Source organism: Paraphaeosphaeria sporulosa (assembly GCF_001642045.1).
Source record: "Paraphaeosphaeria sporulosa strain AP3s5-JAC2a unplaced genomic scaffold CC84scaffold_12, whole genome shotgun sequence".
Taxonomy (NCBI): Eukaryota; Fungi; Ascomycota; class Dothideomycetes; order Pleosporales; family Didymosphaeriaceae; genus Paraphaeosphaeria; species Paraphaeosphaeria sporulosa.
Window position 1 is genome coordinate 1089213 of NW_017253371.1, and position 24714 is coordinate 1113926.

The window sequence follows — 24714 nt, forward strand, 5'->3', positions numbered from 1 at the left end:
GTGTTGCTTGGTCTAGCGAGGAGATAATGCGATGTGGGGCGTCATAATTATGAATGTTGACGAGGGGCTACGAGCCGGGTTTACAGCGATGCCGACGACTGCATTTCATGCGCGAGTAACTTAATGACAACCAAAAAGAACTTCTTGGGGCTGGGTTCCATATACGGACTGACCTTGAGATCGTTGCACCACACCAGCCTTACCGCAGAGCGTTAGAGCTTGACCATTGAAAATATTGGGCCACCACGTGATAAGCGATGAGATCCGGCGGTCTAGGCTGCCAACAGCGTTGCTCAGCGCGTCGCGTATCCTACTCGCGAGAACATCATCTCGCCAAAGTCAACAATAACGAGCCATAGTATGAAAGGCACACTGCTTCAGTACGACCTTACGGGATTTCGGGTTGCGATGAAGCCCACGGGGCCTTTCCTTCCTAGGGAAGGATTTGTTTTGAGAATTTTATAAGTCGCTGCTCGCAATGTTCACATCGTGACAGTACCGAATCTCTCTCCAGTGAATTACGATGCACATCAGGAGCTGTATTCTTCTTGTTGGAGCTGCGCTCACCGCGGTCGCCGTCGCCGGCACCGCATATGAGATAGACGATGTCTCAGACATCGTATTGATCAGCAAGGCGTACATTGACCCCAATACGCACAAACAATTCGTTGAGGATATCAGTCAAGCTCGATCATCCGCCATATGAGAGTGATCATATAGCACTGGCGTTACGAATGCCCCAACCGAAACTATTGCACCTTTAAGTAGGCGATAACTGAATGATTCGGCGTGGTGTAGATGTCCAGGGTACTGCTGCCCAAGTTCTGAAGACGCATAACGGTTATGGCTACTGCAAAGCGGCTTGTCCCGGTTACTCTCCGAGACTGGTCACGCAGACGAAGCTTAAGACGTTGACCAAAACAACATACAAGACGGCCACAATCGTACCCAACGCCGTGACCATTCCCCGCACCGTGACTGCAGGAGCTCCACCAGCAGATACAGTAACGAGCACAACCACGGAGTCTACCAAAGTCAAAATCATGGAAACCGCGCCGCCCAGCACAACCACATCCACGGTCTCCACCACTGCCACGTTGACTGAGACCCTTACTTCGACCGTTACCTCGACGGTCCAAATTCCTATCCCAACAGTTTTCAAGCGACACGGTCAAAATATGCCCTCATGGCATGGCTGAGAGGCTAAGCATCCCACCTGATCTGCTCAGCCTGCAACCAGGCGTGGTCGAAGCCGAAGCCGAAGATAGTTACTGTGTACAAAACCACAACGCGGACCTCGACCAAGACGAGAACATCGTCCAAGCCTGCCGGCACGCAAACAGTGATCGTGACAACGACACCTCCTGCCGGCACTACCACCACGACGGATACTACCGTAAAGACAGAGACGGACAACTTGACGTCACTAATCCAACAGTATACATGTGGTGAGATCAAACTACAAATCCTAAAATTCCAACGCCCATTGAAACTGCAAGTCACTGTGCTCCGGTCAAATGCTATCCTCAGAGAGTATAGACGCTGATACTGCTATTTAGGACGTTGTTACCATCACCTCAACCACAACAACAACCGAGACCGCCACTTCCACTGTCTCCACCTGTGCTCAGCAAACAATGTGGGCGGAAGTGCCGCTGGTCCATACGGTCGACTTGAGTAGTCACCTGCGGGATTCGTCGCCGACTGCTGCATGGCGTGCTATAATTCGGCTACAAGCTGCAGCGAATGGGCATACTTGGGTCGCAATGGGTGCTTTTATGCCATCGGGTTAAACCCGAGCAGTGGCGATGCGACTTGTCCATATGGCAGGACAGCAGGAAGTATCTTAATGGGTGGCCCAGCGGAATTCGCCGGTGGGCCTGGGCCTTGTCGTCCGTAGATATCTCATTTGCAATACTTATACAGTTCAAACTCAGTCAAACAGATGGTGAATAGGAACTGTAATGTACGATGAATGCGGTTGCGTAAGACCAAGGCGCTATTTGCTGAAGTGTCGTAGCTACGGGCGATACCGACAGCAGTGCGCGATCGGCATACTTCTGGTGGGTAAGGCATGGACAACTGGCAAGAACTCGGGTCCGCTATTCGTGCAATAGTTCTATGGTATGGTAGCATCGAAACCGCCGGCAACGATCGTTGCGACATCTGAACTCAATAGCACACGAGTACCAGCGTTTGACGTCCGCCGAGCACCGTTTTGTGTGGCAAGAGCGCTCATAGACTCTAGACGAGAGGAACGAGCGGGAGGAACGTGAAGATGAGCATAACGAGGTCGCGGCGAAAGCACAGTCCCAACGCCGATATTCCTCCGGCGCTTGTCTGGATTTAGTATGGTTGCCAACTTCCAATATCCCCTAAATTGATCGACCCTACGATCATCCTCATGCAAACCTCCTGACATCTCCAGTTCTGTTCTCTGTAGTACCAGATAGGCTCGTTTGCTAACATTATGTCTGCAACCTGCCCCATGCAGCCAACACCAATGTACGATACCGGATGCCTAGGTAGTGGGTATTTTTGGGCACCCAAGTAGAATCAATATATAGGCGGCTTCTGCTACGATGTTCTCCCCTATCGCCATTCCCTCGCTCCAAATCGGTGATGAAAATGAAGGTAGCATATGGCTTCGCTTGTATCGCTGGCGCACATGCTGTACTGGCAACGAACAGTACAGCGGCTAGGTAAGTCGGGCCAATTTGTTTTGCAATGACGACCATAATAACCAAGCACACTATCATCTGACTCAATGCCATAGTCAAGCTGGGATTGTTGTACCGAACGTTTACATTGTTGAATTTGCCAACGACAATGTTAGCCCAAACACGTTCTACGCCTCTCTTTTGGGCGAGGGTGTGGATCTCCAACATCGAATGGATCTGAGTTTCCGCTTCTTCAAGGGTGTTTCATTCCAAGTCAAGGCATCAGGCTCGTCATTTGGCCCGAACGATTCAGACATTATCACGCAGATCAAAGGAAGAGCTGAAGTAGCGTCGATTTGGCCTGTACGATCATCGAAGCTCCAGATGCCAAGAACACAGTCGCCTTCCGTTCCTGCAAGTAGGGAGGCACAGCACCTCAAGCGCCAGAATCAAGCAGAAGACACTTTCTCACCACACGTTATAACGCAGATCGACAAACTCCATAATGAAGGGTTGACTGGAAAGGGTGTACAAGTCGCTATCATTGACAGTGGTGTTGACTACACGCATCCGGCCCTGGGTGGCTGCTTCGGAGAGGGTTGCTTGGTAAGTAAAGGTTACGACTTTGTGGGCGATAACTTCCGCCTGGGCATCAATGAGCCAGAACCAGACGATGATCCCATGGATGACTGCTTCGGCCATGGTACTCACGTAGCCGGTACTGTAGCTGCGCAGCTCGAAAAGACTAAGTACGGGTTCTCGGGAGGCGCTCCGGGTGTTCAGATTGCTGCGTACAGAATCTGGAATTGCATATCCACAACGACCGATGAGATTCAACTTGCTGCGTTTGGCCGCGCTGTAGAAGATGGCGCCGATATCATCTCCTATTCCAACGGCTTGTAAGTTCCTCTTTGATCTGACCAACTTTCTACCATAATCTAACCTGATTCAGCCAAATAGGCTGGGCAGGACACGTACTTGCCGTTGTTGCATCTCGCATCGCGAAGTCAGGTATCCAGTTTGCCATATCTGAAGGCAATGACGGAGGGCTTGGGATGTTTTATTCATCTTCGCCAGCCACTGGCTTTGATGTGATTGGCGTTGGAGCTGTATCGAACACCAAGTTCCCCATCCTCGTTCCAACAGGATCGTATAGTACCGCAAACTCCACTTCCACTAACTTCAGCATTCTGGTTGGCGAACCAAGTTTCGCTTCTGATGTGAATCTACCAGTCTGGTCTGCTGTAGATTCAAACAACGCTTGCAACCCTCTACCTAATGGTACAGACCTCAGCGAGACTATTGTGCTCCTACAGTTCCTGGATGCACGGGCCACTAGATGTTATCCTCAGGATCAAAGCACCAATATAGCAGCGGCAGGTGGCCGATATATGCTGTACTATGATGGTTCAGGGAGCAATCGGTACGTACGGTTCCGAGCCACAATAGCAGACTCGTATAGATAGCTGACATTTTATAGGACCATGAGGGATGACCCAATCGTCTGGGCTGAGGGAATTGAGGGTGTAGCAAGAGTTGCGCCCTATGTTGCGGAACAATGGCTATCTTCGCTCGCGCGAAATTCGACTGTCACAGTCAATATCCCAGCCACCAATAATGCCACTATCCACCTCGAAGAGCTCGAGAACAACGAGACTGGAGGGTTCCTTGCTAACTCATTGACTAGCTGGGGTCCTAGCTGGGAGCTTGGTGTAAAGCCCAATCTTGTCACACCAGGAGAGAACATACTCAGCACATATTTGACCAGCGGCGGCAGTTATCGAGTAATGACTGGAACCAGCATGTGTAAGACAGATACTTCGTGCTTATACCGTGGTGCTAATCATGAACATAGCTGCTCCACTTCTAGCATCCGCTTTTGCACTACTCAAGGAAGCGCGAGGGAGCCTCGATCCTTTACGCCTGCGTCATATCATGACAACAACGTCGAAGCCAATCGCTTGGCACGACGGCACTAAAGTACATCCAGATATTCTCGCCCCAGTACCGCAGCAGGGTTCTGGCATCATCCAGACATGGAACGCGGTTCACTCTACAGCCGAGCTAAGCGTCGATAACATCGCTTGGAATGACACTGATCATTTTGTTGGGAACCGAACCTTCAGTATCCTCAACACTGGATCTAAAGACGCTGTTTTCGAGCTGAGTCACCGTAAAGCTGTGACTATGTACACACTGCAGGAAACCTTTGGCAACGCTCTTCGTGTGTCTAGTTTTCCTAACCTCATTGTCGAAGATTGGGCGGATATACATTTGAGCTCTCGGTAAGATTATGAATCCGGATGTGGTCGGCTCTATGATCCTTGTACTGATATGCCAACAGCGAAGTCTCCGTCCCTGCTGGTCAATCTGTTGAAGTGACAGTCGGCTGTACACCGCCAGCCTCGGTAAACGTAACGCTTCTCCCTGTTTACAGCGGCTACATCAGCGTCAGCGATACGTCCTCCAATATCACGCTCGTTCTCCCTTACCTAGGCGTGGCTGGCAGCATGCGTTCTACTCCGGTCACCATGCCCTCGCTTGTTTACCTTGCGCGATACAACAGCCCAATCGACGCAGGCACCAATTACACCATAGTCAGACCCGACCCGGCAAACCCTCCGGCGCCCGACACAGGAAATGAAGGCTCCCAGCCAAATGTGTATATGGAGCTCCTCATCGGAAGCGCCCTAGTTCACATCGATGTGTTCAGAGGCAAGGAAGAGTTAGGTAGTTTGGCGGGATCACCTCAGGTCTACCTACCAAGAGGCGCTTCGAGGATTTTCTTCAATGGCCTACTAGCGAACGGGACGGTGTTGGAAGAAGGAAGTTATAGTTTGAGAGTGAAAGCACTGAGGATCTTTGGAGACGAGGACAAGGAAGAAGATTGGGATATTGTGAAGACAGTGGAGTTTGGCTTTAAGTACGCGTCGTAAAGACTGTTTAGAGGGTTAAGGAATATCAATCAAGCCAGGCCCAACTCAAATACGATCTCTCTCTCGTGAAGGGGTGAAAGGTTGGATTTTACGAAACACTTTTACTAATGGTCAGAAAAGACGGACTTCGGCACATGGGTGACGCATGACGAACACAGAGAAGCGTGCACGTCTACAGCTACCCTTTGACCCAAACGCAAAAAGCCATCCCAATATCAATCGCATCATCGTAATGTCGAGCGTCATCGTTTTCGGTGCTGCAGGCGTAGTCGCAGGCGCAGCAGCCATCGAAACGAGAAAACGCGGCGCAACCGTGTGGCTTTCCGTGCGACAAGCCGAGCTAGGAGCCCTCAATCGCATCGGCGAACTGGACGAAGTCAAAGGATACCGTCGTGTTATCGCAGATCTGACCGATCCATCGACTATTGCAGAAGCTATCAAGATATCGGGTGCGACCGCGGCCTTCTTATACACAGTCTTCGCTTGTGAAGATGGCATGAAAACCGTTTTCGAGGCTCTAAGGGATGCTGGAGTCACTTATGTTGTGCTGTTATCGTCGTACGCAGTCAAAGACCCGCTGTCGTCCATGGAGAAAACAAAGGGATCATCGTGGCACCACGCACAGGCTGAGATAGCATTGAACGAAGTCGGAATCGATGCGGCAATTTTGCGACCGATGTACTTTTGCTCCAATCTCTTCCTCGTTACGCACAGTGCCAAACACGGCGTCGTTGAGCTGTTTCGCCCGAACACGCTCTTCGATTTCATCGTACCCGAGGACATTGGCACAAGCGCTGGCGCCCTACTAGCCACGCAGGAATCGAAAGGCACCATTCTTCTGAACGGCCCAGACCTTATGTCGATGCAAGATGCGATACGCGTCGTTGCGGGAACGGCCGGCAGATCAATAGAAATCAGGGAAATTGACGAGCAGGCGTTTAAGAAGAATCTGTCTCATCTGCCTGAGGTCGACTTGCAGTCTTTAATCGCAAACCACATCGAATATAGCACGACGCCGGCCGAAAGATTGTTCCCGAAGCATGCTGAGGCAGTGGCGAACTTGCGGAGATATGGAGGACAAGTGACGAGCATTGCGAACTGGGCCAGGGGAAGCGAACTGGGCCAGGGGAAGCGAACTTATGGCTATGATACATGGAGCGCATGAGCCATAGTCATATTAATCCGCGATACCTCGCAGGCCCCATCGTTTTAGTGTCGTAGATATCTAGTAAGAACTATAATTCTCCATTGATATGGCAGATGTTCTTCTGAGCATTTGGCGCGTGCAAGGCAGCAGCATGTAGTTGATAATGTGATTTGACGAGGGGAAGCATGATACGGCGATCTATCTCGAAACACGGTGTCTCTGCAAATCATGTCACACGCACTGACCACCTACAATGGAAATTCTGGGACGGTAATTGGACACCAGATTGCACGTCTCCTCCAGAAACGCCTTGTCGCTTGCGCAGCCAACCGCATTGGTCGAACGAACCCCGAAGGGCGGTGTCACAGGCTGACAGCAGCGATTTCATTTTTGTGACGGAGGAAATGCCAGCGGGCATCCCCGAGCCATAAATACAAGACGGGATCCTTCCCGTGCGGCTGGCGAACCGATGGATGCGACCAGCGTCAAAATAACCACTTCGATTCTTAGTGTGGTTGCGACTTTGGCGGTTGGAGGAAGGTTTTGGGCAAGGAGGATCAAGAAACAACACTATGGGTTGGATGATTGGACTGTGTTGGCCAGCTTGGTATGTTATTGACGGTTGGTTGAGTCGTGAGCAGTACTGATGCAACATCGTAGGTCGTGATGTGGGCGTTGGCTGCAGTCATTCTTGCAGGTAATTCGCTCGCGCAGAACCAGATTCGAAGACCAACGTTCCCATCCTTACGATAATATAGGAGCTGTAGTAGGCTTATACCATAGCCACGATGTGGACACAACGTCAGCTGGTCAGCTCGAGACAACAGGTCGAGAGCAGTTGATCTCGAAGGTATGTTGCCCGCGCCAGGTCTCCGCACTCAACTGACTTTATCGAAGTATAACTTCGTCAAATGCATTCTCCTTATAGCGGGAATAGGGCTGGTCAAGCTCAGCGTCGTCTTCCTCTACCGTCGCATCTTTAATGTCGTCCGGACATTCAAGATTTACTCCCTCACCCTTATCGTCTTGCTAGCAGGGTGGACTGTCGCTTTTTTGTTCGCCAACATCTTCCAGTGCAGTGTCCATATCTCGGCGCTGTGGGGCAGTGCAGAAGGCATATTGCGTTACTGCAAGACTTCTGGCCCCGCATCGTATGGCTTCGTAGTGTCGGATATCATCACCGATGTTTTGGTTTTGGTGTCGCCGGTCCCGATTGTCTGGCACATGAAAGTGTCGACGGGGAGGAAGCTCGGCATCACTGGAATCTTTGGACTGGGCCTACTGTAAGATGCAACACATCTACTATACAGACAAATTCTGATTCAAGGAGGTCGACAGCAGCTGCCTGCGGACGTTTGTCCACTTTTCTCAAGGCTCTTCACAGTGAGTTACTCCCAATTTCAAGACTTCCACGCGCTGATGCGTCAATAGATTCGAAAACACCATGGCGTAAGACAACGACCGGTGGTACTATGTTATCTGCGCTAACGATAATCCAGAGATGGAGAGCGAACTGGCGATATGGGCGGTAATCGAACTATCAGTTGCAGTCGTTGCAGCCTGCCTTCCAGTGATGCGACCCCTCTTCCAAAGCCATGGTCTAGGTGGTTTTGTAACCTCAGTGCGGTCAGGGTCAATTCACCGTTCGAGGCAGAAAGAACAGCCTTCGTGGATGGAAATAAACGATGTCTAGACATGTATACCTGACAACACTGGAATTAAAAGTCAGAGGATACTCGCGCTCGAATGATGCTGAATTGCTCAGTGGCACGTCTGGATGAAAGTGCTGTGACGGCACGTGAATGTCATCGATTTTTCTGCGAGCGTATCTGATACGGTAGCGGTCTGGAAGAAGCGCAATCGATCGTAAGTGGAAGTGACCTGTCTCTTCAAGAATGTCTCTTTGATGCTTTCTTCAAAGTTTGGCGTGGAGGAGTAGGAGCTTAATTGTCCGTGGAAGAGCTTAAGCGGCCCAAGCTTCGACGATCGCTCTTCCCCGCAGCCGGAAAAGCGAGCTATCCGTCATCCTCCCCTGCATCCCATCAACACACCAGCCTCTTCTTGGCAAGGTACCGGTACATCGATCAACCGAAATTCCTGATCGTGCCTTGGTCCTGAGAGTGAGCATGCGTAGGACGAGTTTCGAAAGGTACTTAACCCGACGCCGGTGCGCGTCGGAGGGAGATCGAGCTGCCCGTTAATGTCCGCATGATGGTACGCAGATACTGGTCTGATGTATCGCGCTGCTAATTGAACTTTTAGGTATTTGTACGCTTTGTACTGGGTCTTCTCACCGCTTGTGCAGTCTTTGCGCTCCCGGAGAATCGGACCGATCCATCATTCGATGCTGTGGTCGACAAAGGCACCTTTCAGAACCCCTCCAAGAACGTGCGCCCGAAGTTCCGGTATTGGATCCCAGATGCCTCTGTCGACACAGAGGTAGTCGCGCGAGATGTCCAGAGCGCTGCAGAGATCGGCTGCGGCGGGCTTGAGCTGCTTGGTTACTACCTCTATGGCGGGCCTCCTACAAACGGTGCAGGTCGCGGCGGTTATGCACCCGCGGACTGGGCGCAATACGGATTTGGAACTCCAGCGTGGCGTATGTCGCATTATCCATCTCATGACCGATGAGTTAATTTCCAAGCAGATAAGGTATTCAGAGCGTTCGTTGATGCTCATCGCGAGAATGACCTGATCATGGACTTTGCGATGGGTCCGAACCAGGGTACGGGTGTACCAGCTCCCATCGAAGAGGACGGTCTGATGTGGGACATCTCGGCGTACAACGTCACAGTCCCGATTGGAGGCACTTTCGATGGTGTGCTTCCAGGATGGGGGCTGGGGAAGCTGCAAGGTGCAGTCTCAGCCACTATTTTAGGCTCTCAAAATATCACTTCAAACGATCCATCAGGTGGCCTGCCAGGAGATCAGCATCTAAACCGAACGCAGATCACTCTGTCAACAGCGAGCCTAACCGATGTCACCGAGCAGGTGGATGGGTCAGGCCATCTTAAGCTCGATTTCTCGTCATCAAATACCACGATCGCGGGGAGCGAAGGCCACATAATATTCGCGATCTACTTATACAAGTCGTTGTACCGTGCACAACAAGGTCCTCTAGAGATTGGCGGCCCTCAAAGCCCGCCAGAATCATATATCAATAATGGGTCCTGGGCTGTCGACCACTTCTCAGCGCTCGGTGCACAAGTCATGACCAAGTTCTGGGAAGACCACATCCTGAATAATGGGACGAAAGACCTACTGCAGCAAGTCGGAAACTACGGCTGGGAAGACAGTGTCGAAATTCAGGCCAACGTCTACTGGACACAAAATCTGTCCAGTATTTTCGAAGAGCAGCATAAGTACTCTATCAACAAGTGGCTTCCGATTCTTTTCCACCGCAATGGAAAGTACAAGCAGTCGAACCCTGGCGTCTGGTACGTCACTGACGAACCAGACAATGGTAACGCACACATCGCAGACTACAGAGCTACGCTTGCGACGCAGTACCAGGTCTACGAGTCCGCAGTAAAGAAATGGCTGAACGAGTATCTTGGACTGCAATTCTCGGCACAGTTGTCGTACAATCTCCCGATGGACATGCTGGCCAACATCCCCACAGTCGATGCACCAGAGACAGAATCTCTCGACTTCAGCGACTTGATCGATGGTTACCGCCAGTATTCTGGACCTGCAAATCTCGCCCGTCGCCGCGTTATTTCGTCCGAGTGTGGCGCTGTACGAGGCGAGGCGTATGTGGAAACGCTACCTGAAATTCTCTGGAAGGTCAAACGGTCGTATGCAGGATCTATCAACCAGTTCGTATTCCATGGTTTTCCGTATTCTGGACATGTAAGTCGCCCCTATATTAGCGTCCAAGTGGAGTGTGCTAAAAACATGACAGTACGGCAACACTACATGGCCCACCTGGTCCACCTTCACTTACCAGTACTCTGCTATGCACGGCCCTCACGAACCCGCATGGGATTTCTACAGAGACCAATTCGACTTCATCGCGCGCAATAACTGGGTGTTCCAGACGGGAATCCCGCGCATGGACATTGCCATCTGGCAGAAGATGACCGTTTACCCCGGACACATTGAGGCGCGGACCTATCAGCCGACCGATCTCGAGGAGGCCGGCTACTCCTACGAGTACCTCAGCCCAGATAATCTCGACCTTCCCGCTGCAAAGGTGGTGGATGGTATTCTAGCGCCAGATGCGCAGGCCTTCAAAGTGCTTGTGCTGCGGCAGAATGACTCGCTCACTCTCGATGGTGTGTCCAAGCTCGTTGAGTTCGCGAATGCCGGACTACCTATCGTGTTTGCGGGGGGAAAGCCTTCGACATTGGTGGGTACGGTCGCCCCAACAGTGCAACGCCAGGTACTCCGTGACATTGACGCGATCTCGCGACTTCCAAATGTGCACGTCACCGACTCGTATCTCGTCGCGTCGACAATTGCATCGCTTGAGATCCAGCCACTGACCAAAGTCTCAACCAACGCATCATGGTACACATATTGGCGGTACGATCCTGCAACAGACACCGACTACGTCTTCGTCTACAACGACGCAATGTACGAGCCGCCAGGCCAGGGCGCCTCCACAGGCACTATCGAGTTTCATTCCACCAAGACACCCTACGAATACAACGCCTGGACCGGCGAAAAGGTGCCCATACTTACGTACACCACGACGAACACTACGACAACCATCCCTTTCCGCCTTGCCGGCAACCAGTCCACCATCGTCGCCTTCGAGTCACCCTCACATAACGTCCCAGCACACGTGCCTGTGAACCGCTCCGCGCCCGACATCCTCGGCACTGCCCTCAAAGGCGGAACCGCAATCCTCAAGACCGCGTGCGCAAGCGCACCCGCCTTCACTCTCAGCAACTGGACCCTCACCGTCGAGCACTGGGACCCGCCCGCCGACTTGTATAACTACACCTCCGGCGCGCTAAAGCACAACACCACGCACCACCTCCCTAGCCTCGTGTCCTGGCTCGAGATACCCGGGCTGCAGAATGTGAGTGGGAGGGGATACTACAGCACTACCTTCATCTGGCCCCCCGGCACCTCTGCCTCAAGCTCAGCTGCAGATACACCAGGAGGGGCGTTCATTGACTTCGGCCCCGTCTATCACACCCTCCGCGCCTCCCTTAATGGACGCGCACTGCCACCACTAGATGTAACAGCCGCGCGCGCGGATATACAAGACTACTTGGTAGAAGGCGTGAATAGGGTGGAAGCAGTGGTCGCGACGCCACTAGGAAACGTGTTGCGGCCTATTTGGGACTTGCTGGAGAGTAGTGGCGAGGGGCCCGCGAGTTCCGATGCAGGACCAGCGCACGGGTTCGTACCGCCGCCGCAGGGGAGGTACGGGTTGGGTTCGGTGAGGGTTGTGCCGTATGTCGAGGTTGGAGCTGAGTAGCAGAAGCGCGACAGACGGTTGCACTAATGATACGCTTTGAGGGGATGCGTTTACATGGTTTGCAACGACTCCCTAGTCACATGCTTTGCTGTGGACGCTTTATTTAGTCAATTTAGCTCCTATATCACCAGGCTAAGAACAGAGACGATCGCAATGCTACCATTGACTCCGAGATCTGGGCCGCAATCCTCGCATTCAACTTGTGATTCGATCACCAAACAAACATACGCACGTACTACGGATGAAATGAGCCCTCAAATATGCTATGCCAGTCTGCCTCGCCTGCACTCTACTGCAGCAACACCTCAAACTCAAACTCCCTCGTCTCGAGCCTATACGCCGGCAACGTCTTCGGCCCACAACTCCCCGTCCCCAGCCCGTGATGCACCGCATCCAGCCGCAACACCACCTCCTCCCTCTTCTTCTTGTGCAACTTGTACGGATGGTCCGAGCCCGCCACGTCGTCGATGCGGTAGTGAGTTGCTTGGAAGTCGAACAGCTTTCTCTCCTTCCCGCTGATGAACTGCGCAAGCAGACTAACCTCCTTTTTCTCGGAGGACGAGAGTTTGACCCAGCGCGTGTCGGTCCGGTTGGAAGACTCTTGGGGTACTTCGTAGTCGGTCCAGAGCGCGTCGATGGAGGAGGCGCGGTGGAGCGCGGTGTGCTGCGCGAACTTGCTGTCGCGATAGGATTCGCCGGGCCCGCGGCCGAACCACTCCACGGCCTGGAACGCGTGCGGCATTTCCAACACAAAGCCGATGCGCGGCAGGCTGTCCGGCAGGTTCAGCCCCGTCGGCACGCCCTTCACGTGTGCCTGCACGCTGCCCACGCTGGAAAACGTGTACACGGTGGTGATGTCGATGGACCAAGAGAGCACAGGAGGGATTATCTGCTGGGTTACTGTGACGGCGAGGGTCTTGCTGTCGGGCTGGTCATAGGACACTTTGCGTGTGTAGGGCTGGGCCAGGTGCACAAGTCGGTCGTGCCAGTTCCAGCCGTCTTGGGGCTTGTCGTTGTCTGTTTGCGCGCGGTTGATGGAGAGGGTGGGCGGGGTCGTGATCAGTTCCTGCCTGTGCTTGGTCCAGGAAGCCAGGTGGCCGTAGAGTGTGTTGAAGATCCATTTGGAGTCACCAGCTTCAATATGCAATTCATTCGGGGAAGGTGTGGTGACTTTTAGGTCTTTGTCGGAGGACGGCGGCGCGTGGATGGCTTGCGAAGGGTGTACGATGGCTTCGCCTGTGGCGACGGTCCAGCCCTTGGAGAGAGAGATGGTGCTTTCTTTCAGATTGAAGGTGAAATGGATGACGGTTTCGGATTTGGCGCTCTTGAATTTGGGGAGGTCGACGGAGAAATCTTGGCCTGGACCGATGCCGGATGGGATCTTGAGTTCGCCTTTGGAGGTCTCATCGCCTTCCTCATTGACGGCGTGCCAGTTGAGAGTGAGGTGGTCCAGGGTGACAAAATCGTATCTGTTGATGAACGTGGCAGTGGAACTGGTGCTGTGGAGAAGCTGTACCGGCTCGATCGCCTTGGCGTATTCGATAAGACCCGGGTTGGGGGTGTGGTCGGAATTTAGTAGGCCGTCCATCACAAAGGTGGAGTCGTGGACCTTCTCCCCAAAGTCACCGCCATAAGCGTAGTACTCGTCGCCAGTCTCCTTGTCCTTCGTTAAGAGACCATGGTTCGCCCACTCCCATGCGAAGCCACCCTGGACAGAGGGATACTTGTAGAACAAATCGACGTATTCTTTGATGTTACCGGGTCCGTTGCCCATAGCGTGGATCTGACTGCGGGTCAGTCGTTATTTTGTGATACGTCATGGAAACTTACAAATTCGCAAAGGATGAGCGGCTTCTCCTTGCTTCCTTCTCTTCCAAACCAATCGACCCAATCGGGGTGTGAGTACATCCGCGAGAACACGTCCATGGTCTCGGCATCGTAATCTGGCTCGTAGTGGATGGGGCGACTATCGTCGTAATCTTTGATATGCTTGTACATCTCCTTGAAGTTCTGCCCGAAGAAGGCTTCGTTTCCGAGACTCCAGATGATGACGGATGGGTGGAGCTGATCGCGCTTGATCAAGTGCTCTGCGCGGTCAATATAAGCATCCCTCCACTCAGGGTTATCTGTCGTCCATTTGGCAGCTCCACCCCGAGTCAGCATCTGGCGTTCAGCGAACGGGAGCTCGCGCTCCTGCTTGTTGAGAAGTGCGTCAGCTACCATCTCGAAGCCGTGGCATTCGAGATCTGCTTCATCAATCATCCAGAAACCCATCTCGTCAGCGAGCCCCAACAGTCGTGGATCGTTCAATTGATGCGAAGTCCTAATAGCATTGATGTTGTGACGCTTCATGGTTAGCAAGTCGTGCTTGAGGAATTCCAAAGGAACGGCACGACCGAACTTTGGGTGATGTTCGTGACGATTAGTGCCCCGGAAACAGATACGCTTGCCGTTGACCTTGAGCAGGCCGTCTTTGATTTCAACTTGGCGGAACCCTACGCGAATGGGAATGAACTGGTTGTCGTCGAGCGCGATGATTAGGTGGTACAGATAGGGCGTCTCCGCAGTCCACTTGTGGGGGTTTTGGCCGCGAATGGAAATGGTCCATTTGCTGCTACTTTCACTGGTTGCGTTGGCCGTCGCGCTGGTGACAGGTTTCTTGTCAGCATCGAACAGTTTGAGGCTGACACCGCCGAGGCCTGTTGTTTCGAGGCTGACTTTGAGCTCCGCGTCTTTGTAGGAAGAATCCAGCAACGTTTGCACGTGCAGGTTCTCAACACGGGACTTCTTGGGAAACGCGACCAAAAACACGTCTCGGAAGCTATTCATGTTAGCAGACTATATTTTGAGCAGGTTTTGAACACTTACATGCCGCTCAGCCACCACTGGTCTTGGTCTTCGATATACGTCCCGTCGCACCATTGATAGACCCTTACCGCAAGCGTATTTTCTTTATCCAGATCGACAAAGTCTGTGATATCGAACTCGTCTGGGTTGCGGCTACCTTGAGAGTACCCCACCTGTTTACCGTTGACCCACACATGGTATGAAGAATCCACACCCTCGAACCTCAATCGGATCTGGTCATTCTTGAACTCTTTGGGGACGGAGAATTTCCTCACGTACGATCCAGTCTCGTTATCGTAGAACGGAACATTTGGAGGGTCGACGTGGATGGGATACTTGACGTTTGTGTACTGCGGGCCTTTCCCGAATCCCTGCAGATTCCACATGCCGGGCACGGCGATGTCGCTCCATGACGAGGTGTCGAAGGAGGAGACTTCGAAGCCCTCAACAGCTTCGAAGGGGGAATTGGCGAAATGAAACTTCCACGTGCCCGACAGGCTGTGCGTCTTGGACTTGCTCACATCGCGTGAAAGAGCATCCGATTCGGAGGTGTAGTTGTGGAAGTACGCTCGCACAGGCAGCGTGTTCTTGTGTAGAACTTTGTGGTTGTTCCAGTCCGGACGACTTTCAGGCTTGACGCCGCTAATTGTAGCCATGTTGTGCTGCGATTCTGTAATTCAAATGTCGAGGGGAATCGCACTGCTCCGTGAGGTGTTGGCGTTGGCTGTTAAGTGGTTTCGAAGCTACCCCTCCACCCCACAATGGCACTAGCCCGAAGTGGTCAGCCGACCGACACGGGTCGCCACGAGGCTCAGTTCGAGCATGAGGCCATCCAGTGTGTCAGGGAAACGCCGTAAAGAAAACTTGGCGAGATCGTCAGTCGTAGTGGACCCGTCCGCGTGCATCGGACTAATGATGCCACGGCCGAGGCTCCCGGTTGTGAGCTGCCCGAAGTAGATCCGCCCCAGTCGTTATACCCCGCAATCGGCCATGTGTGGAGCCAACATCAACTGACCATGGGGCGCACCATTCCAGTCATCTTCAACTTGCAGCAACCCAGCATTGTAGCCAAGATTGTGTTTCGCGCTTTATGGATCAGTTGTCAAGATCGAAGTTAAGTTCGTACGACTTCTCGAAAACCAAGCAATATTGAATCACGGAATCCTCGGCGAACGTCCGCGTGGAAGAACCACGTCCAAACGATATTGATCAATTGAGCTCGTGCACATTTGGACGTGTAGAAAGACTGCCTAACGTAGGAAGTGCATGTGGAATGACTATCAGGTTGGGAGCGTTTGATCTCTAGCCAAGGAGAAGCAAGGTCAGCAAGACATGATCAGGCTGGGCGATGTCTGACCGCGTCCTTTCACCTACGCCTTGTCATTGTCAACTTGCGAATTCCATGATCTAGGTATGCCCATGAATTTCTTCGATGAATTTGGATATCTCATCCAAATCCTCGACCCACCATATTATCCGCTTCCGTTTCTTCCCTTCGTTGGCACCATCAAATACGTAGCATCCTGTTTCCTTGTACGCTTCGGAACTCAATCGCAAAGTCTCGAAGCCCAATCGATCCAGCGTTTCTTTCAGCTCTTGCTGGCTGCTTCCCATCGGGTCGTCCCTGACGCAGATTCCCACATCAGCTGCGTTCAAACAGTCGAAATCCGTGGCCGAGTCCCCCACATACACGATGAAGTCGCCGTCTTTGCGCAATTGTCTGAGCATCTCAAGCTTGTCCGTACTGGTGCTGATGCAGGAGTCTGGTCGCCGTTCTACTAAGGGAAGCTCGTTTGCACAGACCGGTATGGATGCGACCATCGTGGACTCCATACCTGAGGCCGAGAACTGAAAAGCTGCCTCAATACATGCTTGGATGAATGTGGCGCTCCAATTGACACTGAGTATCGATACCGAAGGTGCTGCTGCCGATTTTTGATGATACATGAGGAGCGTCCTCCATCCGGTGCGAAATTGCAGCTTATGCTTCTGGACAGCTAACCTGGCTGCCAGTTCCACGTCTTGCTTGATGACGCCCTTGAAGATGCCCGCCGCTTGCACGCGTTCGATGCTCCTGGTCTCCACGGGTTTCAAGCTAGCGAGCCAGTTGGACTCCCTTCTCGCGGCTCCATCTCCGGCCTTCCGCTGATCCGCAGGCGGAGTATAGCCTTCCTTGTGCTGCTTATAATCCGAGAGGTACGCCTGCACTATATCGTCCCAAGGGGTGAGGTTTGCATCGCGGTTGCAATCATAACCTATCGCAGCCACAAGGTGTAGTGTGTCTTTCTTAGTGAGAGTGCCATCCCAGTCGAGACATAACCTAATTGTCTTCTCCTTATCTACCATGGGAGGCTTCTGTGCGGGTTGTACACGGTCTCTGCCACGTTGTAGCCGGAGAGAACAACGGAAAAGGTTCTGCAGTGTTCGAGAGACCATCAACAAAATTGCAGCACAGGTTCACCGAAATGTAGTGTTAGATAAGTATCAGCAGGTTGATATGCCAATTCAGACTACTGCAGGAACCGGGGTGAGAGCGTAAACATGCGTGGAACAGACAAGGGAAAAGCTAGTTAAGTCACGCCTGATTATGTCATCCATCGTGCCATTCCGGTTTTGGTGGGTCCATCTCTCCTCTTAGGGTACTAACGTTTTCATCCCAAACGACCTTAAACCGCCCTGCCCTTCTCATGATTCCATTCCGCGATCGTACATTCGTACGGCGCGCTTACAACATCCTTTGACTCCGTCCCTTCATTCCACTCGCCGTCCACAATCGCCAACGCACCGTGACCTCTGTAGCGTAACCGAATGTTTCCGCAACTTCGCTGACAATGTACACTATCAGCCGCGCATTGCCTACCTGCATGGTTGAAGCATTGCTTGAAAGACGCGTACATTCTTTTCAGTCCCGCACCAACCATGTGAAGCATACAGTAGCTCAGCGCAAGTAGGAGCGGCAATACAACGGAGAGTCCGACCGTGAATCCCAGTACAAGCCCTATATCTAAGAACGGATAAGTTGTCTTCATCTTCTCCGCCATGTATTCCTGCGTGTACAGAGAGATGGGTGTAGGGCTTGCCACTGCAGCCAAGAGTCTGATCAGGCTCGGAGAAGGCAAGCCAGCTGGGATTGTAGAAGTTGGCGGGAGGAGTAAAGAGGCCGTGTCGAGCGTGTCCAACCGCGAAATTGCTTTTCTCGTGGCCGGCAATGTCATATCGACTCGGTTCGGCGGTCTGCAAAGCCTGCGTGATTGTTGGGGCCTCGCCTGTCGGTGTAGGCGCAACCACAGCGCGCAATGTCGAAGCCGCTGGCGCATAAGTTTCGAAATAGTGATTTCCTGAGAAGCCACTATCTTGAGGCCACGAGGAGCCACAGCCGGAGTCGTTGCACTGAGTGTAGTGCTATTCAGGGTTCGGTGTAGATCTCAATCGACATAGAAGATCTCAGGCTGCCAGCAGACCAAATAGACTAGCATCAACGAGATAATGCCCACAAATGTGAACATGACCGTTAAGAGGCGGCAATATAGTGATGGTATCCGCATCTTTTGTGGTCGGCTGTGTGCAGTGTTCCAGCACTGTAAAGGCAGTGTGCGATAGACTGTCCAGGGAAAGGGGCATGAATACGTCCGATTATATCAACTCGGTGTCAGAATGAGATTTGGCTGCGCCTCTGCTAATCATGATCCGTTGTGGGCTCAGGTTCCTGAAGTGTGTCTGGAGAGACACGCGACGCAAGTGTTGAGGTTCGTGGGTCCAGTTGTAGTGCTGTCTTTCCAATCATGCCCACCGCCAGTAGTAAGACAGCTTTTGCAACTAAAAGAACCAGTCGTTATTTACGATCGATCTAGTGGAAGTCATTAAAAGTTCATGTTAAACATGCCACGATACAGGTGTAGTATTAAGAACGTGTTCGGACAGCTTCTGGATTGGATGCCAGTTCAAAAGCGCAGGACATATTCGCCACACTCTTGCAATGGAACATAACATGTCCTTCGTTATCGCAAGGCAGTAATATGCTTTACAATTATTCACTGTTATTAATCTCAGACTCTCTCTGGTATTTTTGAGAATATCATTTCTGTTGTGGGGTTGCGATGTTCCTGTGAGCAAAATATCAACACCCGACGTGTAGAGAGACGCGAGCACAGCCGATTCCCTCAATTCCAAACATGTCTGCCTTTGGTCAGTACTTCCGTAACTCACTAACAGTGATTCTTCAATTGGCGTCCATATACATCGCGCATTTGTGGAGAAAGAGCGGATAAGGGCCAGGCGGCTAATGTTTCATAGAGCAGTAGTCGACACTCAATGTTGCCGTCCGCTCGTCTTCTCACTAGCCATGCGCCACCGCTTGAGTTGCCCTGAAAATATTTATGTGTGGTCCTGAGTGATGAAGACATAGAGAACCCGACCTCGGCATGATGTCCTATTCTCCTTCCGCAGTCCCTTCCGCCTCGTCCACTAGAATAGTAAACGTCTATTCAGTACACAGGCTCTTCTGGGTAACCCATCCGTAGCACTAACAACATCGCGGGCGCCACTTCCAACCTCAAGACCGCACGTCGGCCCTGTTGTGGAGAGGCCGCGGCTAGCCATCGGGAGAGCAGCGGCTGGGTTGCGTGCGCATACATGATCCCGACGTGCCCAAATGTACGCCACCAAGCACTTCCCGCACACGATGCCACAACCACCGCCTCCCGCCTCGTGTCTGCACGACACCCGCCTAGCACCAGCGGTCGCGAGATTTACCCGTTCAGACTTCGCACCAGGCGCTCACCATCCTGGACCAGGAAGCCTTCCGCCCCCATTCCCTCAGCAAAAACCTCCCCGTTGTTTCTATAGGCACGTTTTACCTCGGAACCCCGGAGCTCACCCTCTTTTGTGCGATCCCCCGGCCCTGAATCATGTTCCCCAGCCCGGTCCCCAGGCCTGAATCGGCCCTTCCCCGCACGCCGATGCAGCTCCCAGGTAGTGCAGCACAGACGATCATGTGTTGCCCTTGCGCAAAAAATGTTGGTATATTAAGTCGGCCCTGGCCACGGTAAAATGGGTGCGGGCTTCGACTTTTTCTTGCGTGGATCTGCAGCGAGACGTACATTTTGGAGGCAGCATGGCGGAAAAGAATGAACTGGGTGCTACAGAGCACTATGATCCCACCAGCCATGTCGAAGACCAGAAAGTCGGTGCTACGCATGTCACAGAGACGAATGCTGCGTCTGTAGCTCTAGGTGTGTTCAGACGCCCCAGCAGATACAGCTGCAACTACGACACCGGACATGCATCTAACCGTTCCCAGCTGCGGCCGTCGAGGCGCAGAAGCCCTCCTTCAAATCAAAGTCCATCATCCAGCTCTGCGCCATCCTCTCCGTTTCCTACCTCGTCTCCACACTCAATGGTTTCGATTCCTCATTGATGGGCGCCATCAACGGTAAGCAAGAGGGTAAACTACAGCACTCAATATGTTTTCTGACACTCCCCCAGCCATGGAATCCTACCAAACCACCATGGGCCTCTCCGGCGAAGGCCCCTCCACCGGCATCGTCTTCATCGTCTACCAACTGGGCCAAATCGCCGCGTTCCCCTTCTGCGGGTTCCTCGCTGACGGCTACGGCCGCCGCTTCGCCATCTTCGTCGGCTGCATCGTCGTGCTGATCGGCACCGCCATCCAGACCACAGCCAACGACCAGGCCCAGTTCATCGGCGGGCGCTTCGTGCTCGGGCTCGGTGCCAGCATCGCGAGCGCCGTGGCGCCGGCGTATGCGGTTGAGCTTGCGCATCCGGCATTTAGGGGCACCATGGCGGGCATGTACAACAACTTCTGGTGGCTCGGGAACATCCTGGCGGGGTGGACCACTGTGAGTTACCATGTCCACGCATCACGTGGATGCATGTCCGCACGACGAGACTGACAGAAGCAGTACGGCACCAACCGGCACATGGCCGACTCCTCCTGGTCCTGGCGCCTCCCCACCCTCGTCCAATGCATCCTCCCCGGCATCGTCGCCTGCCTGGTCATGTTTTTCCCCGAAACCCCGCGCTGGCTGCTCTCCAAGGACCGCCGCGAGGAAGCCATCGCCATCATGTCCAAGTACCACGGCGACGGCGACGCGAATTCCCCCGTCGTGCAGCTGCAGCTCCGCGAGATCGAGGAGGACTTTGCGCGGCACCGCAACGAGAACCCGTGGTGGGACATGCGCGAGCTGGTCAACACGCGGGGCGCGCGGTACCGACTGTTTTTGGTGATTTGCATGAGCTTTTTCGGGCAGTGTACGTATCCCGACTGATCCCGGTCCCATGGTGCCGATTCTTTGCGCGTGGATTGCTGACAGGCAGATACAGGGTCCGGAAACAACGTGGTATCGTACTTCATGCCGGCGATGATCAAAAACGCCGGCATCGACGACGTCAACAAGCAGCTCATCATCAACGCCATCAACCCCATCTTCAGCATGCTGGCCGCCATGTACGGCGCGACGCTGCTCGACAAGCTCGGCCGCCGCACCATGCTGCTGTGGGGCCTCGTCGGCGCGCTGGTGTCGTACGTTTTCCTGACGGCCTTCACCGCCACGGCCAAGCCCGACAACAACCTCGCCTACGGCACCATCGTCTCCATCTACCTCTTCGGCATCTTCTTCGCGTGGGGCTGGACGCCCCTGCAGACCCTCTACGCCGTCGAGTGCTTCGAGAACCGCACGCGCGCCAAGGGCTCCGGCATCAACTTCCTGTTCCTCAACATCGCCATCATGGTGAACACGTTCGGCATCAGCGTCGGCATCGCCAAGATCCAGTGGAAGCTGTATCTGGTGTACATTGCCTGGATCGTGGTCGAGATGGTGGTGATTTACTTCTTCTTTGTCGAGACGGCGGGGAAGACGCTCGAGGAGCTCAAGTACATCTTTGACAGCAAGAATCCGCGCAAGGAGAGCGTGAAGAAAGTGAGGGTTGCGGTGGATGAGAGCGGCCATGTGCTTGGCGTTGGGGACGAGGTCAAGGTTTGAGAGCCCTGTGGCGTAGATAGATTGGGAGGACGGAAGCGTGTGGTTGGTAGTATGCGATGGTAGTTACGGAATGGAAGGTGAATACGATCTCGATATCCGTTACTCTGTGGTATGGTGATAATGTGAGCTGAGCGGTATCGAGTATGTCATTAGATGCATTGGTGATGTCTAACCCTCCCACCGCGCACAGTATAATCGCAGTGCTAGACCATCGCAACAGCGTCTGAACCGCCACGTCCTCCCCACCCACCATCCCGCTTGCCACCCTACAACTTGTAATTCTTCACTGTCTTCGCGTGAGATCGATATCTGAGTATACATTTCTCCTGAACATAAAAGCCGTACTTAACGGTGAGTGTTTTGGATGAGTCAACAGTGTAAATACGCATGAGCAGGAAGCAGGCGCTGGGGTTCTTCACCACCATGACCGAGGTCGACGTCTAATTGCTCCACGTTCACGTGTCCACGCGACAACGCCACCAGCACGGCACACATTCCCAGCTTCAGCGCTACAGTGCCCAGCCACCTTCGCTGTCGTCCGACAACTTTCTTCATTACCGGTTCACCTTCAAGACCCTCAGCACTCACCTGAAACACATGCTACAACTCATAATAGCATGCACGTCACACGCAATACGCACATGCGCTCACACAGACGCAGCCCTACAGCGCTTGGTCCACGCCAGGCGAGCCCCTGTTTCACTTCGGGCGCAGCGGCGGCGTAGTCGCAAACACTGCTTGTGATCGCAGCGGGACCGCAGGGATACTATTCGTGCAATACACGACGAGTCATTCGCGGTGTATTCAGGCATTCGCGGAACACGCGAAGGGTCACAATTGACGCGTAGACGACTTGCACAAGCTTCCATGGGCGCGTTCTAGCTGTCTTCCTTTACGCTGAGAACTCAGACATAAGGAAAATGAATTGTGAGTACTTTTTTTTTTACGGGAAGGCCTCAAACATGTGGAGACGGGCGCTGCACACATAAGAGCAGAGCGCGCGCACGTGAGGTCAGTTTTGCTCTGCTTTACGGCTGCGTTGCGTTTGTCTTGCTTGCTCGATGGCGTGGTCCACTCACTGCTCACCAGACGAATGAATCGACCGTTCGCCAGAGGAACAGACCCACTCTTACAAGACGGTGGCCCTGGCGTTGTATATATGTTTCTTGTTTGGGCGACTGGGCGAGGTTGCACAATGGGTGTGGACGATACATGAATGGCCTTGTTGATCGACTATCACAGTACGGATTGCGCAGTCTTGATCCTGGCCTTCGTTCATTGACGGGGACGCCTGTCATTTTTCAGTCGTTGTTATCCTAAGGTTCTTGTTAGCAACAATCACTTGACCGGCCTGCATACAGCTATGCCGCTGTGCCGCCCACGAGCGAATTCGCTCCAGCTCTCGGTCGAGCGACTCCGTACCACGACATGGCATCCGGTCCATCCGCCAACACCCCGACGATCGACTTATCCACAGCCGGGAACAGCATGGCTCGACATGGCTGGTATCGTGGACTTGGGCATTCCGCCTGTTCCGCCTCTATCATACTGGGAGCCCGAGACGCCGTCCCCGTTGTCACCTCACAATCCGTTCCTCTCACCTCCGGCTGTCAGCCCAGGCTCACCGAGGACGGATATTTTGCCCCTGCTGGCAGCGTCTCCCTCAACGGTTGACAGGCAGACTGCACCCAGATCGTGGTTGTTCGCAGTTGCTCTAGCTTCGCCGTGTGCTGGAACGGACCTCTCACCGCGATTCTTGAACCCGCGTACGCCGCCGTTGCCGCCGATCATGGAGCGAGGCTTGCAGGTTCAGAGGAGGCACTCGACGATGTGTTCGATCCCCTCGAGTGAACTGGAGAAAATGAGGCACCAGTCGCTGTTTGCCGTGATGGCGACGGTCCAGGAGAAGATTCGCAAAGAAATGAACATAGAAAGGGAGGAAGGTTTGACGGGCAGAGAGAAGGGCTGGGTTCACCGCTACACCACGGCGAGGAAGCGTAGGGAGAGGCGCAACATAGTCAGGACGAAGAACTTCCGGGTGCTGAAGCTGGTCGACGTGGAAGTGTGATCGATGCAGGGGCGCTGGGATGGCTCGCATACGATCTGTCAGACCCGGGGCTGTGGATTGTTAGTGCACGGCTGTCTACGGATCTGGAAGCGAGGTCTTGGTGTTTGTCTTGTTGCCTTCCGTATCCGCCATACGGGTTGTATCGGTTGAGTGGGTCTAGGATACTTGGCGGGATTCTGTTGGCGTTTAGGTAGGGGCATAGACTAGACGACTCTGGCAGCTACTTTGACTACTTGGAAACACCAATACTGCGTGTCAGACGTCTGGACAGGTCGCGCTGGTGCTAAGATGAGGCGTATGTGTTCGACTGCTGCTTTTGGCATGTTCCCCGTACGGCTCCAAGGCGGGCTAAGAGTGTCCCAAGATTGCTAAGAGGGCGCTCTCGTGGCCACTTGCGCGTGGAAGAACGCTAGAAAAAAGGGTCCACCGCCGTAGCGTTCCAATGCATCGCTTGATCGACGGAGCCGCGTGAAGTGCGTTTTGCAAATCTGAAGCCAGGCGCATGGCACTCGCTGAGCGTGGAAATGGGCATCAGGCGCGAAGGCACACGCGAGGTTGAGACTCGGCTAAGCGGCACAGTATCAGTGCAAGTCCAGGCCATCAGCAGAGCGCAGGAGTCAT

The 24714-nt window shown here is 53.3% G+C and overlaps 10 protein-coding genes across 10 annotated transcripts; 6 read left to right on the forward strand and 4 right to left on the reverse strand.

Annotated features, from left to right (window-relative positions):
• Positions 1 to 749: 749 nt before the first annotated feature.
• CC84DRAFT_1180663 (uncharacterized protein) lies at positions 750 to 1713 on the reverse strand (the record flags this gene model as incomplete). The annotated part of the gene is made up of 3 exons (XM_018180493.1): positions 750 to 1143; positions 1217 to 1426; positions 1577 to 1713. The coding sequence occupies 3 exons, from the start codon at positions 1711 to 1713 to the stop codon at positions 750 to 752; spliced, it is 741 nt and encodes a 246-aa protein (XP_018031050.1).
• Positions 1714 to 2421: 708 nt separating this feature from the next.
• CC84DRAFT_1129527 (subtilisin-like serine protease-like protein) lies at positions 2422 to 6071 on the forward strand. Its single transcript, XM_018175836.1, has 6 exons — positions 2422 to 2702; positions 2777 to 3559; positions 3613 to 4083; positions 4141 to 4466; positions 4516 to 4945; positions 5005 to 6071. The coding sequence occupies exons 1-6, from the start codon at positions 2623 to 2625 to the stop codon at positions 5594 to 5596; spliced, it is 2682 nt and encodes an 893-aa protein (XP_018031051.1). The 5' UTR covers positions 2422 to 2622; the 3' UTR covers positions 5597 to 6071.
• On the forward strand, positions 5829 to 6761 carry CC84DRAFT_1102597 (NAD(P)-binding protein; the record flags this gene model as incomplete). Its single annotated transcript, XM_018174972.1, has 1 exon — positions 5829 to 6761. The coding sequence occupies one exon, from the start codon at positions 5829 to 5831 to the stop codon at positions 6759 to 6761; it is 933 nt and encodes a 310-aa protein (XP_018031052.1).
• A 451-nt stretch (positions 6762 to 7212) lies between these two features.
• CC84DRAFT_1102434 (uncharacterized protein) lies at positions 7213 to 8436 on the forward strand (the record flags this gene model as incomplete). The annotated part of the gene is made up of 6 exons (XM_018174965.1): positions 7213 to 7350; positions 7404 to 7440; positions 7502 to 7593; positions 7641 to 8026; positions 8074 to 8166; positions 8253 to 8436. 6 exons carry the CDS (start codon positions 7213 to 7215, stop codon positions 8434 to 8436), a joined length of 930 nt encoding a protein of 309 aa, XP_018031053.1.
• A 347-nt stretch (positions 8437 to 8783) lies between these two features.
• Positions 8784 to 12223, forward strand: CC84DRAFT_1129528 (uncharacterized protein). The gene is made up of 4 exons (XM_018175837.1): positions 8784 to 8957; positions 9006 to 9342; positions 9391 to 10595; positions 10648 to 12223. The coding sequence occupies exons 1-4, from the start codon at positions 8952 to 8954 to the stop codon at positions 12175 to 12177; spliced, it is 3078 nt and encodes a 1025-aa protein (XP_018031054.1). The 5' UTR covers positions 8784 to 8951; the 3' UTR covers positions 12178 to 12223.
• Positions 12224 to 12304: 81 nt separating this feature from the next.
• On the reverse strand, positions 12305 to 15893 carry CC84DRAFT_1199496 (intracellular beta-galactosidase BgaD). Its single transcript, XM_018181620.1, has 3 exons — positions 15046 to 15893; positions 14008 to 14998; positions 12305 to 13960 (listed from the first exon to the last, which is right to left on the reverse strand). The coding sequence occupies exons 1-3, from the start codon at positions 15678 to 15680 to the stop codon at positions 12467 to 12469; spliced, it is 3120 nt and encodes a 1039-aa protein (XP_018031055.1). The 5' UTR covers positions 15681 to 15893; the 3' UTR covers positions 12305 to 12466.
• Positions 15894 to 16260: 367 nt separating this feature from the next.
• On the reverse strand, positions 16261 to 17554 carry CC84DRAFT_1168746 (uncharacterized protein). The gene has a single exon (XM_018179474.1). The coding sequence runs from the start codon at positions 17368 to 17370 to the stop codon at positions 16432 to 16434; it is 939 nt and encodes a 312-aa protein (XP_018031056.1). The 5' UTR covers positions 17371 to 17554; the 3' UTR covers positions 16261 to 16431.
• Positions 17555 to 20137: 2583 nt separating this feature from the next.
• Positions 20138 to 22025, forward strand: CC84DRAFT_1180669 (general substrate transporter; the record flags this gene model as incomplete). The annotated part of the gene is made up of 5 exons (XM_018180494.1): positions 20138 to 20255; positions 20324 to 20455; positions 20509 to 20882; positions 20940 to 21294; positions 21367 to 22025. 5 exons carry the CDS (start codon positions 20138 to 20140, stop codon positions 22023 to 22025), a joined length of 1638 nt encoding a protein of 545 aa, XP_018031057.1.
• A 536-nt stretch (positions 22026 to 22561) lies between these two features.
• On the reverse strand, positions 22562 to 22884 carry CC84DRAFT_321956 (uncharacterized protein). The gene has a single exon (XM_018185850.1). It carries the CDS (start codon positions 22835 to 22837, stop codon positions 22673 to 22675), a length of 165 nt encoding a protein of 54 aa, XP_018031058.1. The 5' UTR covers positions 22838 to 22884; the 3' UTR covers positions 22562 to 22672.
• A 639-nt stretch (positions 22885 to 23523) lies between these two features.
• On the forward strand, positions 23524 to 24093 carry CC84DRAFT_1222175 (uncharacterized protein; the record flags this gene model as incomplete). The annotated part of the gene is made up of 1 exon (XM_018183337.1): positions 23524 to 24093. One exon carries the CDS (start codon positions 23524 to 23526, stop codon positions 24091 to 24093), a length of 570 nt encoding a protein of 189 aa, XP_018031059.1.
• Positions 24094 to 24714: the final 621 nt, after the last annotated feature.